This window comes from Ranitomeya variabilis, chromosome 4 (assembly GCF_051348905.1).
Source record: "Ranitomeya variabilis isolate aRanVar5 chromosome 4, aRanVar5.hap1, whole genome shotgun sequence".
NCBI classification, from domain to species: domain Eukaryota; kingdom Metazoa; phylum Chordata; class Amphibia; order Anura; family Dendrobatidae; genus Ranitomeya; species Ranitomeya variabilis.
In genome coordinates, this window is record NC_135235.1 from 121,096,309 (window position 1) to 121,113,295 (window position 16,987).

The window sequence follows — 16,987 nt, forward strand, 5'->3', positions numbered from 1 at the left end:
CCAAATCCACTGTGCCCATGGTGCGGAAAATTCCGTGCAGAAACGCTGCGTTGTATTTTCCGCAGCATGTCAATTCTTTGTGCGGATTCCGCAGCGTTTTACACCTGTTCCTCAATAGGTATCCGCAGGTGAAATCCGCACAAAAAAACACTGGAAATCCGCTGTAAATCCGCAGGTAAAACGCAGTGCCTTTTACCTGCAGATTTTTCAAAAATCGTGCGGAAAAATCTCACACGAATCCGCAATGTGGGCACATAGCCTTAGGGTTAGGGTTGGAATTAGGGCTAGGGTTGGAAATAGGGTTAAGATTAGGCTTGTGGTTAGGGTTACGGATAGGGTTAGGGGTGTGTTGGGGTTACAGTTGTGGTTAGGGTTGGGATTAGGGTTAGGGTTGGGATTAGGGTTAGGATTAGGGTTAGGGTTGGAATTAGGGTTACGGGTGTGTTGGGGTTAGGGTTGTGGTTAGGGGTGTGTTGGGGTTAGGGTTGTGATTAGGGTTATGGCTACAGTTGGGATTAGGATTAGGGGTGTGTTGGGGTTAGTGTTGAAGTTAGAATTGAGGGGTTTCCACTGTTTAGGCACATCAGGGGTCTCCAAACGCAACATGGCGCCACCATTGATTCCAGCCAATCTTGCGTTCAAAAAGTCAAATGGTGCTCCCTCCCTTCTAAGCCCCGACGTGCACCCAAACAGTGGTGTACCCCCACATTTGAGGTACCAGCATACTCAGGACAAACTGGGCTACAACTGTTGGGGTCCAATTTCTCCTGTTACCCTTGCAAAAATAAACAATTACTTGCTAAAACATAATTTTTGAGGAAAGAACAATTATTTTTTATTTTCACGGCTCTGCGTTATTAACTTCTGTGAAGCACTTGGGGGTTGAAAGTGCTCACCACACATCTAGATAAGTTCCTTCGGGGGTCTAGTTTCCAAAATGGGGTCACTTGTGGGGTGTTTCTACTATTTAGGCACATCAGGGGCTCTGCAAATGCAACGTGATGCCCCCAGATCATTCCATCAAAGTCTGCATTTCAAATGTCACTACTTCCCTTCCGAGCCCTGACGTGTGCCCAAACAGTGGTTTACCCCCACATATGGGGTACCAGCACACTCACAACAAACTGGGCAACAAATATTGGGGCCCAATTTCTCCTGCTACCCTTGTGAAAAAAAAAATTGCTTGCTAAAACATCTTTTTTGAGGAAAGAAAAATGATTTTTTATTTTCACGGCTCTGCGTTGTAAACTTCTGTGAAGCTCTTGGGGGTTGAACGTGCTCACCACACATCTACATAAGTTCCTTGGGGGGTCTAGTTTCCAAAATGGGGTCACTTTTGGGGGGTTTCTACTGTTTAGGCATATCAGGGGCTCTGCAAACGCAGCATGATGCACGCAGACCATTCCATCAAAGTCTGCATTCCAAAACGTCACTACTTCCCTTCCGAGCCCCGGCATGTGCCCAAACAGTGGTTTACCCCCACATATGGGGTATCAGCGTACTCAGGAGAAACTGGACAACAACTTTTGGGGTCAAATTTCTCCTGTTACCCTTGCAAAAATAAAAAATTCTGGGCTAAAAAAATATTTTTGAGGAAAGGAAACACATTTATTAGTTTCACGGCTCTGCGTTATAAACTTCTGTGAAGCAGTTGGGGGTTCAAAGTGCTCACCACACATCTAGATAAGTTCCCTTGGGGGTCTAGTTTCCAAAATGGAGTCACTTGTGGAGAGTTCCTACTGTTTAGGCACATCAGGGGCTCTGCAAACGCAACCTGACGCCCGCAGAGCATTCCATCAAAGTCTGCATTTCAAAACGTCACTACTTCCCTTCCAAACCCCGACGTGTGCCAAAACAGTGGTTTACCCCCACATATGGGGTATCAGCGTACTCAGGAGAAACAGGACAACAACTTTTGGGGTCCAATTTTTCCTGTTACCCTTGGGAAAATAAAAAATTGTGGGCTAAAAAATCATTCTTGAGAAAAGAAAAATTATTTTTTATTTTCATGGCTCTGCGTTATAAACTTCTGTGAAGCACTTGGGGGTTCAAAGTGCTCACCACACATCTAGATTAGTTCCTTGGGAGGTCTAGTTTCCAAAATGGGGTCACTTGTGTGGGAGCTCCAATGTTTAGGCACACAGGGGCTCTCCAAACGCGACATGGTGTCCGCTAATGATTGGAGCTAATTTTCCATTCAAAAAGCCAAATGGCGTGCCTTCCCTTCCGAGCCCTGCGGTGCGCCCAAACAGTGGTTTACCCCCACATATGGGGTATCATCGTACTCAGGACAAACTGGACAACAACATTTGGGGTCCAATTTCTCCTATTACCCTTGGGAAAATAAAAAATTCTGGGCTAAAAATCATTTTTGAGGAAAGAAAAATTATTTTTTATTTTGACGGCTCTGCGTTATAAACTTCTGTGAAGCACCTGGGGGTTATAAGTGCTCACTATGCATCTAGATAAGTTCCTTGGGGGGTCTAGTTTCCAAAATGGGGTCACTTGTAGGGGAGCTCCAATGTTTAGGCACACAGGGGCTCTCCAAACGCGACATGGTGTCCGCTAATGATTGGAGCTAATTTTCCATTCAAAAAGCCAAAAGGTGTGCCTTCCCTTCCGAGCCCTGCGGTGCGCCCAAACAGTGGTTTACCCCCACATATGGGGTATCATCGTACTCAGGACAAACTGGACAACAACATTTGGGGTCCAATTTCTCCTATTACCCTTGGGAAAATAAAAAATTCTGGGCTAAAAATCATTTTTGAGGAAAGAAAAATTATTTTTTATTTTGACGGCTCTGCATTATAAACTTCTGTGAAGCACCTGGGGGTTATAAGTGCTCACTATGCATCTAGATAAGTTCCTTGGGGGGTCTAGTTTCCAAAATGGAGTCACTTGTAGGGGAGCTCCAATGTTTAGGCACACAGGAGCTCTCCAAACGCGACATGGTGTCCGCTAACGATTGGAGCTAATTTTCCATTCAAAAAGTCAAATGGCACGCCTCCCCTTCCGAGCATTGCCGTGCACCCAAACAGTGGTTTACCCCCACATATGAGGTATCGGCGTACTCAGGAGAAATTGCCCAACAAATTTTAGGATCCATTTTATCCTGTTGCCCATGTGAAAATGAAAGAATTGAGGCTAAAAGAAATTTTGTGTGAAAAAAAGTACTTTTTCATTTTTGCGGATCAATTTGTGAAGCACCTGAGGGTTTAAAGTGCTCACTATGCCTCTAGATAAGTTCCTTGGGGGGTCTAGTTTCCAAAATGGGGTCACTTGTGGAGGCGCTCCAATGTTTAGGCACACAGGGGCTTTCCAAACGCGACATGGTGTCCGCTAACGATGGAGATAATTTTTCATTCAAAAAGTCAAATGGCGCTCCTTCCCTTCCGAGCCTTACCATGTGCCCAAACAGTGGTTTACCCCGACATGTGAGGTATCGGTGTACTCAGGAAAAATTGCCCAACAAAATTTAGGATCCATTTTATCCTGTTGCCCATGTGAAAATGAAAAAATTGAGGCTAAAATATTTTTTTTGTGAAAAAAAAGTACTTTTTCATTTTTAAGGATCAATTTGTGAAGCACCTGGGGGTTTAAAGTGCTCACTATGCTTCTAGATAAGTTCCTTGGGGGGTCTAGTTTCCAAAATGGGGTCACTTGTCGGGGAGCTCCAATGTTTAGGCACATGGGGGCTCTCCAAACGCGACATGGTGTCCGCTAAAGATTGGAGCCAATTTTTCATTGAAAAAGTCAAATGGCGCTCCTTCCCTTCCGAGCCCTGCCGTGCGCCCAAACAGTGGTTTACCCCCACATATGAGGTATCAGCGTACTCAGGACAAATTGGACAACAACGTCCGTGGTCCAGTTTCTCCTTTTACCCTTGGGAAAATAAAAAATTGTTGCTAAAAGATGATTTTTGTGACTAAAAAGTTAAATGTTCATTTTTTACTTCCATGTTGCTTCTGCTGCTGTGAAACACCTGAAGGGTTAATAAACTTCTTGAATGTGGTTTTGAGCACCTTGAGGGGTGCAGTTTTTAGAATGGTGTCACTTTTGGGTATTTTCAGCCATATAGAACCCTCAAACTGACTTCAAATGTGAGGTGGTCCCTAAAAAAAATGGTTTTGTAAATTTTGTTGTAAAAATGAGAAATCACTGGTCAAATTTTAACCCTTATAACTTCCTAGCAAAAAAAAAATGTGTTTCCAAACTTGTGCTGATGTAAAGTAGACATGTGGGAAATGTTATTTATTAACTATTTTGTGTCACATAACTCTCTGGTTTAACAGAATAAAAATTCAAAATGTGAAAATTGCGAAATTTTCTAAATTTTCGCCAAATTTCCGTTTTTTTTCACAAATAAACTCAGAAATTATCGACCTAAATTTACCACTATCATGAAGCCCAATATGTCATGAAAAAACAATCTCAGAATCGCTAGGATCCGTTGAAGCGTTCCTGAGTTATTACCTCATAAAGGGACACTGGTCAGAATTGCAAAAAACGGCAAGGTCATTAAGGCCAAAATAGGCTGGGTCATGAAGGGGTTAACAATGATAAACAGTTTTAATGTGCAAATCAAGCTAGGCTTTTGGTGAGCAAACAGTTATCGAACAGAAACTCGAACAGACGAATTTTAAGCAAATTGTTCGGGTTCGTCGAACGACTCGAACACCGGCCAAAACAGCTCGAATTTGAAATTGGCGAACAGTTTGACTCGAACACCGCTCATCTCTAATTGCGACAGAGCTGCAGGAAAGCTCCCTGCCCGGAGATGTGTGCTGCCGGTTGCGGGCACGAAACATTGTATTGAGGGCAATCTGGCTATGAGCCCCCCCAGAGCTTCAGAAAATACTCAAAAGAATGAACATATGCATGTTTATGTAAAAACTAGATGGTGGCCCGATTCTAACGCATCAGGTATTCTAGAATATGTATGTATGTATATAGCAGCCACATAGTATATAGCACAGGCCACGTAGTATATAGGAGTACTACGTGGCCTGTGGTATATACCATGTGGCTGCTATATACATACATACATATTGTAGAATACCCGATGCGTTAATATAGGGCACGCAGTAAATAACACAGCCCACGTAGTATATAACACAGCCCACACAGTATATAGCAGCCACGCAGTATATAACACAGCCCACGTAGTATGTAACATTGGCCACGTAATATATAACACAGCCCACGTAATATATAGCACAGCCCACATAGTATCTAACAGTGGCCACATAGTATATAGCACGCAGTATAGAACACAGTCACGTAGTATATAACACTGCCCACGTAGTATATAGCAGCCATGTAGTATATAACGCAGCCCACGCAGTGTAGAACACAGCCCACCTAGTATCTAACACAGGCCAGGTAGTATATAGCAGCCAGGTAGTATATAGCAGCCACGCGGTATCTAACACAGCCCACGTAGTATTTAGCAGTGTGGGCACATATCCCTGTTAAAAAAAATAATTAAAATAAAAAATAAAATATACTCACCCGCCGGGATCCAGCGAAACTCTGGCGATGCGTGCGCGGCTGCCGCCATCTTTTGTTCCCAGGATGCATTGCGAAAATCGCGAGACCGCTAAGTGTTCTGGGTAATTTCGCAATGCATCTTTGGGACCGGAAGCTGGCGGCAGGCGCGAGCGCATCGTCGGACTACAGAAGGTGAGAATAGCAGGTTTTTTGTTTTTAACATTAGATCTTTTTACTATTGATGCTGCATAGGCAGCATCAATAGTAAAAACTTGGTCACACAGGGTTAATAGCTGCGGTAACGGAGTGAGTTACCCGCGGCATAACGCAGTCCGTTACCGCTGGCATTAACCCTGTGTGAGCGGTGACTGGAGGGGAGTATGGAGCGGGTGCCGGGAACTGACTGCGGGGAGTATGGAGCGGGCGCCGGGCACTGACTGCAGGGGAGTAGGGAGGGACTAATCGGACTGTGGCCGTCGCTGATTGGTCGCGGCAGCCATGACAGGCAGCTGGCGAGACCAATCAGCAACTTGGATTCCATGACAGACAGAGGCCGCGACCAATGAATATCCGGGACAGACAGACAGACGGAAGTACCCCTTAGACAATTATATAGTAGATTACTTGCTGTACATATGTTCAGGACTTTGGAAGTCTTTTAGCTGCTTCAGATTTCTAAAGATGCCAATGGGTTAAAAGAAGTAACATGTCCATTCTTATGGTGTTTTCCGCTCCAAAGACACTCTGTACTTTAGAATACTAGTCAATGGGAAAGCGCAAAAGATGCTCAGAGGACACCGGACGTCTTTTGGAGCATTTTGTCATCATTTTTACTTTAAAAAAACGCTGGCAGTTTCATTATCATTCAATCTAGTTAAAAAAAACTTCAGTTAAAAAAGATGTCAGAAAAACCATGGAAAAAAGAGAAACAACACAAAATTAAAAAAAAAACAGAGTTGTCTGATGCTTCTATTGCGTGAAAAACTGCGGTTTTGTCTGAGTTTAAAATACATTGTGTGCACATAGCCTAACTTTCATTTGACAATTGCTGTTTTTTTCTATTTCCCGTTCCTAAAAAAATATAATTTTAGTACATCATATGCAGTCCTAAATGGTGCCATTAAAAAAAATACAATTCGTTTGGAAAAAAACAAACTCTCAGCTGCATCCACCTAACTTTGGTGGGCCCAGTGTGACGTTACATGCAAATATTACATTGCCCCGTTCACAAATGTAGATATGCTTCTGTATAATAATAAACTGGGTGGCTTATTACATGAATGATGAGATGCTGCTTTTGTCCTTACATAGAGAATCAAGTGAATTGGGCCAATTTCTGCTCATGTTGAGGGGGGTAAGCGGCTAACTCCTACACAAGGTCTCACCGGGGGATTCTTCTGTTCCCCTTTCTGCCAATCTGAGTCTGGCTGCATCAATGGAAAAATGTAAAAAAGTTATAATTCTCTAAATGCATGAAAAACAAACAAACAAAAACAAAATATTAAAGAAAGGCAATAATATGGTAGCGCAATAGTGGGTGATGCCTGCTGAACTAAAGTCTATGGACTATTTTTTTAATCAATCCAGCCATGTACAATGTTCAGTGAAGGAAATAATTATTTGATCCCTTGCTGATTTTGTAAGTTTGCCCACTGACAAAGACACGAACAGTCTATAATTTTAAGGGTAGGCTAATTTTAACATTGAGAGATAGAATATCAAAAATAAAATCCAGAAAATCACATTGTACAAATTATATACATTTATTTGCATTTTGCAGTGAGAAATAAGTATTTGATCCCTCTGGCAAACAAGACTTAATACTTGGTGGCAAAACCCTTACAAAGCGCAGCAGTCAGACATTTTTTGTAGTTGATGATGAGGTTTGCGCACATGTCAGGAGGAATTTTGCTTCACTCCTCTTTGGCAATGCAGAGCTCAACTCCCTCAATAAGTTTACTATAGGATCAAGGTCTGGAGACTGGCTAATGCGCTTACCTTAATGCGCTTCTTTTTGAGCCACTCCTTTGTTGCCTTGGCTGGTTGTTTTGGGTCATTGTCTTGCTGGAAGACCCAGCCACGACCCATTTTAATGTCCTGGCGGAGGAAAAGAGGTTGTCACTCAGGATTTTACGGTACATAGCTCCGTCCATTCTCCCACTGATGCGGTGAAGTAGTCCTGTGCCCTTAGCAGAGAAACACCCCAAAACAATGTTTCCGCCTCCATGCTTGACAGTAGGGATGGTGTTTTTGAGTCATAGGCAGCATTTCTCTTCCTCCCAACAAGGTGAGTTGAGTTAATGCCAAAGAGCTCCATTTTTGTCTCATCTGACCACAGCACCTTCTCCCAATCACTCACAGAATCATCCAGGTGTTCATTGGCAACCTTCAGACGGGCCTGCACATGCACTGCAGGATTTTAAACTTTTATGGCGTAATGTGTTACCAATAGTGTTGAGCGATACCGTCCGATACTTGAAAGTATCGGTATCGGAAAGTATCGGCCGATACCGGCAAAGTATCGGATCTAATCCGATACCGATACCCAATACCAATACAAGTCAATGGGACACCAAGTATCAGACGGTATCCTGTATGGTTCCCAGGGTCTGAAGGAGAGGAAACTCTCCTTCAGGCCCTGGGATCCATATCAATGTCTAAAAGAAAGAATTAAAATAAAAAATAGGGATATACTCACCCTCTGACGTGCCCTGGACTTTACCGCCGTAACCGGGAGCCGTTGTACCTAAGAATGCGCGCTTGAAGGGCCTTAGATGACGTCACAGCGCTCTGATTGGTCCGTAGCGGTCGCGTGACCGCTACGCGACCAATCACAAAGCCGTGACGTCACCTAAGGTCTTTCAAGCGCTTGAAATACCTTAGGTGAAGTCACGGCTTTGTGATTGGTCGCGTAGCGGTCACGCGACCGCTACGGACCAATCAGAGCGCCGTGACGTCATCTAAGGCCCTTCAAGCGCGCATTCTTAGGTACAACGGCTCCCGGTTACGGCGGTAAAGTCCAGGGGCCGCCGGAGAGGTGAGTATATCCCTATTTTTTATTTTAATTCTTTCTTTTACACATTGATATTAATCCCGATACCGATTCCCGATACCACAAAAGTATCGGATCTCGGTATACCCGATACTTGCGGTATCGGAATGCTCAACACTAGTTACCAATGGTTTTCCTGGTGACTGTGGTCCCAGCTGCCTTGAGATCATTAACAAGTCCCCCCATGTAGTTTTAGGCTGATCTCTCACCTTCCTCATGATCAAGGATACCCCACAAGGTGAGATTTTGCATGGTGCCCCAGATCGATGTCGATTTACAGTCTTTTTGTATTTCTTCCATTTTCTTACTATTGCACCAACAGTTGTCTCCTTCTTACCCAGCATCTTATGGTTTTGTAGCCTATTCCAGCTTTGTGCAGGTCTATGATCTTGTTCCTGACATCCTCATAAAGCTCTTTGGTGTTGCCCATGTTGTAGAGGTTAGAGTCTGGCTGATGAATTGAGTCTGTGGACAGGAGTCTTTTATAAAGGTGACTATGTAACGAGTTGATTAGGAGCGTCTAAGTAATCTGTAGGAGCCAGAACTCTTAATGGTTGGTAGGGGATCAAATACTTATTTCTCACTGCACAATGCAAATAAATGTATATAAGTTATACAATGTGATTTTCAGGATTTTATTTTTGATATTCTATCTCTCAATGTTAAAAATTATCCTACCCTTAAAATTATAGACTTGTTCATGTCTTTGTCAGTGGGCAAACTTACAAAATCAGCAAGGGATCAAATAATTATTTCCTTCACTGTACCTATAAGCAAAATATTTATCAGTAGACTGCTATTCCTAAAATGTTGCAATTGAACTTCACCATGATTGCATTATAGCTATATGAACCAGTAAATTACTAAGGAACACCAAATAGGAAACACAATCTCAAAAAATAAGCCTGATTAGAAGTGAATTCTTAAAGAGAAACTAAACGTTTTATTCAGTTCTCTTTTAGGCATTGTAAAATTATTTTGTAATATACTTCGTTACCCTATTTTGCTTTTTTCTCTAAGAAACACTACTCTATGGTGCTCTGATAATGCTCAGTTCATGCTCTTTTCATTTCTTGTTTGGCAAGCTCTGTACACTATATTCAGTCTATGTATGGGACTTTCCCTGTCTGAGATGCTCTGCCCCCACCCCCATACCCTCCACACCCCTACTCAGGGGAATTTCTGTACACAGATATTTTAGTATAATGTACAGATCTTGTCAAGCAGTAGATGAAAGGAGCTTCTAAAGGAGCATGAACTGGGCATTGAACCAGCAATGCAGCATGGTACGTGGGAGAGAATGAAGCATCTGGGACTTTAGAAAAAAAGACAAATAGTTACTATCAAAGGCAACCACAAGTTTAAAAATAACTTAATGAAAAACTAAACTTTTTTTTATTATTTAAAGGGGATTCCCAGGACTTATAAAAAAAAAAGGCAAGTAGTTGCTAACAGAGGCAGTTGTACCCTGTGCTGGTCATTGACTACTTCTACTAGCCCCTGTCAACAGGAAAAGAAACTGCTGCTCTGTTGACCACGACTAGCTGAATCTCTGGTAGGAGTAGTCAATGACCAGCGCTGTTAGCAACTACATGCCTTTTTTTTTAAGTCCTGGACAGCCCCTTTAAATCCCCACCAAAAAGTTTTGTTTCTATTTAAGTAATTTAAGTTATTTTTAAAGTAGTTGTTGTCTATCAGCTAGTGTTAAAAAATAACAAGCCGCGCTGGACCCACCTTTCCCGTGTCCACCAACAAGTCTTCGTCACTACTCTTAGTATCTGGTATTTGCTGCGATGTTGGTGTCATGTCTACAACATGGACGCCAATGAGCATAGTGGCTCTGCCATTCTAGACTGAAAATCTCCTTCAAATCAGCTGAGCTCACTGATTGGCTGCCATGCTGTTGATGTGACTTCAGCGCTGCAGCTAGTGCCTGACACGGGGAGCAACAGCAGAGACTCGGCGCTAGACCCTGGGAAGGTGAGTACAGCGCTGTTTTTTTTTTTTGTAGCAATGACAAACTGCAGCTGGCTCCGAACGTTATCTGAAAGGGAACAACCCTGATAAGTAGCCATGTGGCACAGGTATTTCATATTTCAGAAAGAATATTTGCGCACATAATGAGACATAAAGGTTCCATAATTTTTTGAATTGACAATAATGAATCTAAAATAAAGAACCTGCTGACGCAGAATCATAACCTTGGCTTAAAGAAAAATAAATGGTGGGTTTACTTTATATTTCATGCACAGGAGGAACAGGTGAAAACACACGAGTCTAAATTCAAGACTATGTCATCAAGCTTAATAGAACATCGCACGGCTCCTCCAGATAAGAAGGTGAAAGGGAAAGAGGTGGACGAATTTAAGCAGAAAGAAGACTATCTAGAGTTTGAGGTTTGTCACATAAATCTTTCAAATGTTCACACTGACTTATATGGCAGATTGTGATGCAGATTCGCTTTCTAAATCCATACCGAAAGGTTATACAACTCTCTAAGTATGTTCCTATTCATTTCAATGGAAAACGCTCTTAAAATGTACTTAGCACTTGTTTGTGCATTTTAGTCTAAAAAAATACTCCAGTTTTGTCCATTGAATCAAAACTGGAATGAAAAATGACCCATTGACCAAAACCTTGTGAAAAACAGCACAAAAATTATCCAAAAAATACTTCTGCTTTGATTTGAAAATCTTTCTGCCATAAAAATGCTCATTAAAGAACTCCAAGTGAACAAATCCTTAATTTTAATAAGATGATATCCTACTATCTCATTCTGCGGAATTCATTTACGGCAGAGAAGAGTAATGACAGAAATGTAACACTTAACACTATGGATGTAAATCACTATTCTTCTTGGAAAAATGTATTCACTCCCTCTCTGCACATTGAGAATTGGTTTCTATACCCCTTTCCTATTAGCTTAAAGGGTCAGATTTGGTTTGCGTAGTATGGCCATTTATTAACCCTTACTTATAATCCATCCCTATATTACATTAGAGAAGCTCGGGGTGCCTTCTTTTCTGTCGCATTAGAAAAGTTCTACAGCCCTTCAATGACCAGATGTTTGTCAAGTAGATTCCAGTGATGAGTTCATTATCAGCTTTAATTATCGCTCCGAAATGTTAAAATACTCTGGAGGGAAATAAATTAAACTTAAATCACACATCTTGATGCATGACATGCTTTGGAAATATTTAAAACTGATTTACATTTTTTTTTAAATAAACCTCTATTAACCCACTGATACTTATGCATGCGCCTCACTAGAGATGATATCCCTTCCTTATTATATCATTTGGACAGAAAACATCCACTAAAGGTGAATGAAATTAATGGGTCACAACAGATAAAGAACCAACCTTAAAAATAATGTTGATCTGATATATATATAAATATACTGTATATACTCGACTATAAGTCGAGGCACCTAAGTTTACCCCCCAAAAATGGGAAAACGTATTGACTCGAGCATAAGCATTGTCCACTCATCCCTATCCTGGTATACATGGCTCCTCATCCCCATCCTGATCTGAATGGCTTCTCATCCCTATCTTGGTATGCATGGCCTCCTCATCTCTACCCTGGTATACATGGCTCCTCATCCCTATCCTGGTATGCATGACTCCTCCTTCCCATCCTTGTTTGCATGGCTCCCCATCCCTGTCCTTGTATGCATGGCTCCTTATCCCTATCCTTGTATGCATGGCTCTTCATCCCCATTCTGGTATGCCTGGCTTCTCATCCCTATCCTTGCATGCATGGCTCCTCATCCCTATCCTGGTATGCATGACCTCCATCAGAAAAATATAAAAAAAAAAAAAACAACCTACTTACCTACCTGTGCTCCCTCGCAGCGTCTTGTTCCGATGCCAGCAGCTGATTCATGCTTGCAAGCAGCGCATGGCAGTGACATCATGTGCTAATTACAAGCACAGCACAGCTGCCGGAATACTCACTGTTCTCCACGCAGGGACTTTGTTTGTGGAGAGAAGTGAGTATTCATTGCTATCTAGTAGCTCACACAGTATAAGCCGCTGGCTTCCTGAAGTGGCCGGGTTTCACTAAAGGGAATGAATATTCACTGCCCTCCATGCCCATGGGAGTGGAGAGAAGTGAATATTCATTTCTCTTAACAAAAAAATGTGCTGAAAAACTCGGCTTATATTCGAGTATATATGGTGTGTGTATATAAATATATATAAACATTTTCGAAGATACTTCCAATCCAATGGATTTATCAAGTGGTCATTGTTTGCCAAGTCTTAGGCTTCCATTTACAAAAAGTGAAATTATAGATTTTGGGATTGCTGAACATTTAACAGACATTGCATTCATGCCTTGTACTTTGGCACAGTCAGAAACTAGACAACTAGACACTAAAAGTGTGCATATTCTATTTTCCATTTAGTAAATTGTGATCCTCACATTTACATTATCGTGGCATCAAATTTGATCAGTATATGACATTCTCCATGTACAAAGTGACAACAGAAGGTTATTAAAGTGACAACGGAAGGTTATTTTGTGTCCACAGCTGCTATGCTGATCCTTGGTTCTCTATGGGAACAGGTTGCAACCATTCCTGTATAGAATAATCCTGTGTTACCTTCGTCCATCTGTCTCCTATTTTTTGACAACTGACTTTATGCAAAAAGTATGACCTTCATATAGTCAACTAGTCCCCTATCCATCACCCTTTGTAGAAAATAGATGGCCAGAAGACGGATATTGATTTTCTAACAATCCGCTCTCAAATGCCATTTTAGGCAATGTCAACCCAATATGGATGTTCCCCATTTCATCTTTTGCATTGAGGAACTTACAACATTCAAAAAAACACAAGGGAAATAAATGCTATTAGCTTAATTTTTAGAGTTAATCATGTGGAAGGGTGACTCCTTTTCTAATACAAAGCTAGGTTCACACCATATTTTCTCATCCTGTTGAAAAGTTCCATTTTTGTTTATGACAAACAAATAATGTACAAATAATGTTCAGCAATCAGCATGGTGCAACAGAAAAAAGGGACATTATTTCAACAGGATAGCAAAGCATGATGCGGACAGGCCCATATTTCTACATTTAAACTTTGTTTTTTTTTGTTTTGGCAGAAATCCCGTTACGGCACTTATGCCATGCTCTTAAGAGCCAAACTGAAAGCCGGCACGGAAGATTTGGAAGCTTTTGAAAACAGCTTATTTGACTCTGCAGAGAATGATGAGGACGGACTTAAAAAGTCCCGCTCCAGTCCTTCTCTAAATCTAGACCCTCCCATTACATCCACCAAAGCAAAATGCCACGGGTCTTCGAGAGGAAGCTGCAGAACGACCCACAACAGCAACAGGCAAAAATCTTGAACTGTCCGCTAGAGAAAAATCTTGGCTGATGAATAAAAAAAAAATGAAGGGCCCCTCTTTTCCTATATACGTGGTATGTTGGATTTTAAGCTGGTACCAATAAGTATTGCATGATTTAATACTTTTTGCCGGTACGTGCTTTGACGGGTTCAGACCTTGAAGGGCTTTCAGAAACAGTGGTGTGATTCCTAGAAAGGATGACAAGCTGCACAATCACTACAAGCACTGCCCAAGACATCTCACATGTGTTGTGCTGGGGGAGAGAAGAGCATGTGAATGGAAGTTTTTCAGTGTGTATTTCTCTACGTCCAGATGTTATACTCTTTCTTTTCTATTTAAGCCATTCAGATCCAGTGGGACCATATTTTTAAATTTTATTAGCGAGAGTCTACCAAAAAAGCAAACCTAAATGATACTGATAGCGTTTCCTCTCATATCTGATGGAACTACTTCATGTAAGCAGGTAGAGCACATGAACTTTGTTCATCAGATTTTTTTTACGGTGACAACAAAGAGATGAAAGCCTCCGAGTCTAAACACAAAGGGCAATGTACAGAATTTCTATTCGTTTTGTATATGTTTCACCTACTCAAGATAAGGAGAGGAGATAGAGCGAAGCCACATGACTCTCAAAGCGGAACTTAGACTATTAAGCGTTTGGCAAAAATGACTTCTTCATTTTAGGATGGTGCCAATTCTTTACTGGACTTCTCCCTTTTTGTGACATATTTTTGCACTTTTACTACCTTACTGAATTTGATTGTCATGCTGATATTTTGTAGTATTAACGCTCCTTTTGAGGTTCGGGCATCGTTTCGTTTCATGCTAAGAGAAAAAAAATATGAATGTCAAAATTTCTTTATATAAAATACTCTAAAGGGAAGTTTACACTTAATGTAAAAAGGCAACAAAGATGCAACGTTCTCTGCATGTCTCAGAAACATCACTGACTTCTTACCATAAAGCATTGGACCTGGACAGTCAAAGTTGGATGCACCTGAAGAATACCAGCAGAATTCCAATTTGCCATTGGCTTTTTTTGGAGTGAACATAAGGAATATAGTTGTATGGGTAAGAGTTTGGGACAATTTAGGATGGTACGAGAAACTGAAATTGAATGCCAAGCTTTTAAGCCATAATATACTGCCCAAAATTCTTGGTAAATTACAAAGCAGCAGTACTCGACTGTTCATTTTGAAACAAGTTTTTAAGCAGTTCTAGAGGGCTAGGATATCGTGACCAGAATTGCTCAATTTGCAGCAAATCGCATTCAATTAGAAACATCACTCTTGGCTTTTTTGTATGACTTTGGCCGTTTCATTTGCGCTTCGACCTTCTATTGTCAATGTTTTATACCCAATATTAATCTACCTGATTATCACTGTCTAACTACATCATTTTTACAATATGTTTCAAAACACATAAAACTTAACACATTAGTACATATACATACATACAGGTGTAGAGGTTAACGTTCAAAAGAAGACCCTCAGCTCTCATGTACGACTACACCTCATCTTCATCAACCATGCTAGTCATTGGCTTTTTGAATGGCAGATGCTTGTAAGAATTCCAAGATTCCTTCTAAGATGGATTTACATGCAATAACATCGCCGAACAAGACTTCTCAGTTGACAGCATTAAAGCTCAATGTATTCTAATTTACTAATGAAACCTCATCCATGTACACAAAATGCATATATCTGAGAAGTTGCCACCATTTGGTTGACATCCTTATTTTCCCAATATCAGTATATTATTTTGAGGGTTTATTTGGGTTTTAGATATTTTAAAATCTTGTGCTCTGGAAAGAATAGTACTATACGTAATTCAATAAAATGCCGATACTTCCTGAGGAATTATATAGTGTTCAACATTTAATCTTCTGGAGAGAATTTCCCTTATGTAGAAATCAAAATAAATAATTCAGTCTTGTGAACGGCAAACTGCTCATTAACAGCAGAAATTTACTGAAATCGAAGAACTTGAGGCAAGCCACCCTCGGTAATAACTAGCAGCCATTCATTAGGAGCTGCCGCTGTTACATATTACATGTACTATTAATCTTAGTCTTGAATTATTTCCTACTTAGATGCTTTATTTTATTTCATTTTATTATTTTATTTGACTGTTTGATGTTTGGCTCCAATGGGTGCAATGTTTGATAATGATTAAGGATCTGTTTCTGGTCGAATGGATTTCCTACCTAGTAAAATGTACATGTAGGAGTCAGTAGTCACATAGTGGAAAATTACGCAAAACTCCTTTTTTATTATATAAATTATGCTATAATGAGCGCACTGTTTCCTAGTTTTTTTCAGATCGCTTTACAGTATTTTGTATTCTAATATTTGGGTTCTTCATATTATTATGATTTCATTTGCGCCAATACTGTTACATATTTTATCATGTCTGTTTGTGTAGGTGCTGCACATATTCTCTAGATGACTTCTACATCAAGACATAAATAATCATATATCTGAAGAGACTAGATGTAACATTTATACAGCCAAATAGTTGTATTGACCATAAGGGAGGCGTTAGATTTCCATCAGTCGTGGCCTAAGATGCTAGGAAGGGAGTATTTAAAAATGGCTACAGGTTTGCAAAATCTATTCCTTACCTTTTAATTGTATGCTGTGACCTATAATACGGAGGCTATATGATAATGGATTTTCCTCTTACTGCTCACCATATTATTTATATATCTAGAAAATGTGATATAGAATGTGAATTTATTTTATTTGTCCTTTGCCTGAGAAGTGGTTTCTCTGGATGGAAGTTGGAGATCATATATTCCAGTGTTTCTGATCTGAAACCTATAGTTTTGCATCAGCTACAGGTTGGAGAACACCGATATAATGCAAAATGGAGAAGGGATCACATGGAGTCATATCTCTGAAATGCCATTTTTCTACAGTGCTCTTATAACCTCCAAGTAGCTGATGCTGTCATTCGAAAGTTCACTTAAACCCACAAGTGAGACATTGTGATATCACTTCCTATTATTCCAAATGGCGTACTCCGCTTAGAAACATTAATATGTTTAGATTAGAATAAGTATTTGATGGATACAGCAGATTAC

General features: G+C 40.7%; 1 protein-coding gene across 5 annotated transcripts in view; it reads left to right on the top strand.

Moving 5' to 3' along the window:
• The window catches only part of PSD (pleckstrin and Sec7 domain containing), a 543,766-nt gene extending 527,568 nt beyond the window's left edge, over nt 1–16,198 (top strand). For all 5 annotated transcript variants that reach the window (XM_077259193.1, XM_077259189.1, XM_077259192.1 and 2 more), the window contains 2 exons: nt 10,795–10,938; nt 13,657–16,198. In XM_077259193.1, coding sequence (XP_077115308.1) covers nt 10,795–10,938; nt 13,657–13,902 — 390 coding nt within the window. In that variant the 3' untranslated portion in view covers nt 13,903–16,198. The remainder of the gene's footprint in view (nt 1–10,794; nt 10,939–13,656) is intronic.
• The last annotated feature ends 789 nt before the right edge of the window (nt 16,199–16,987 follow it).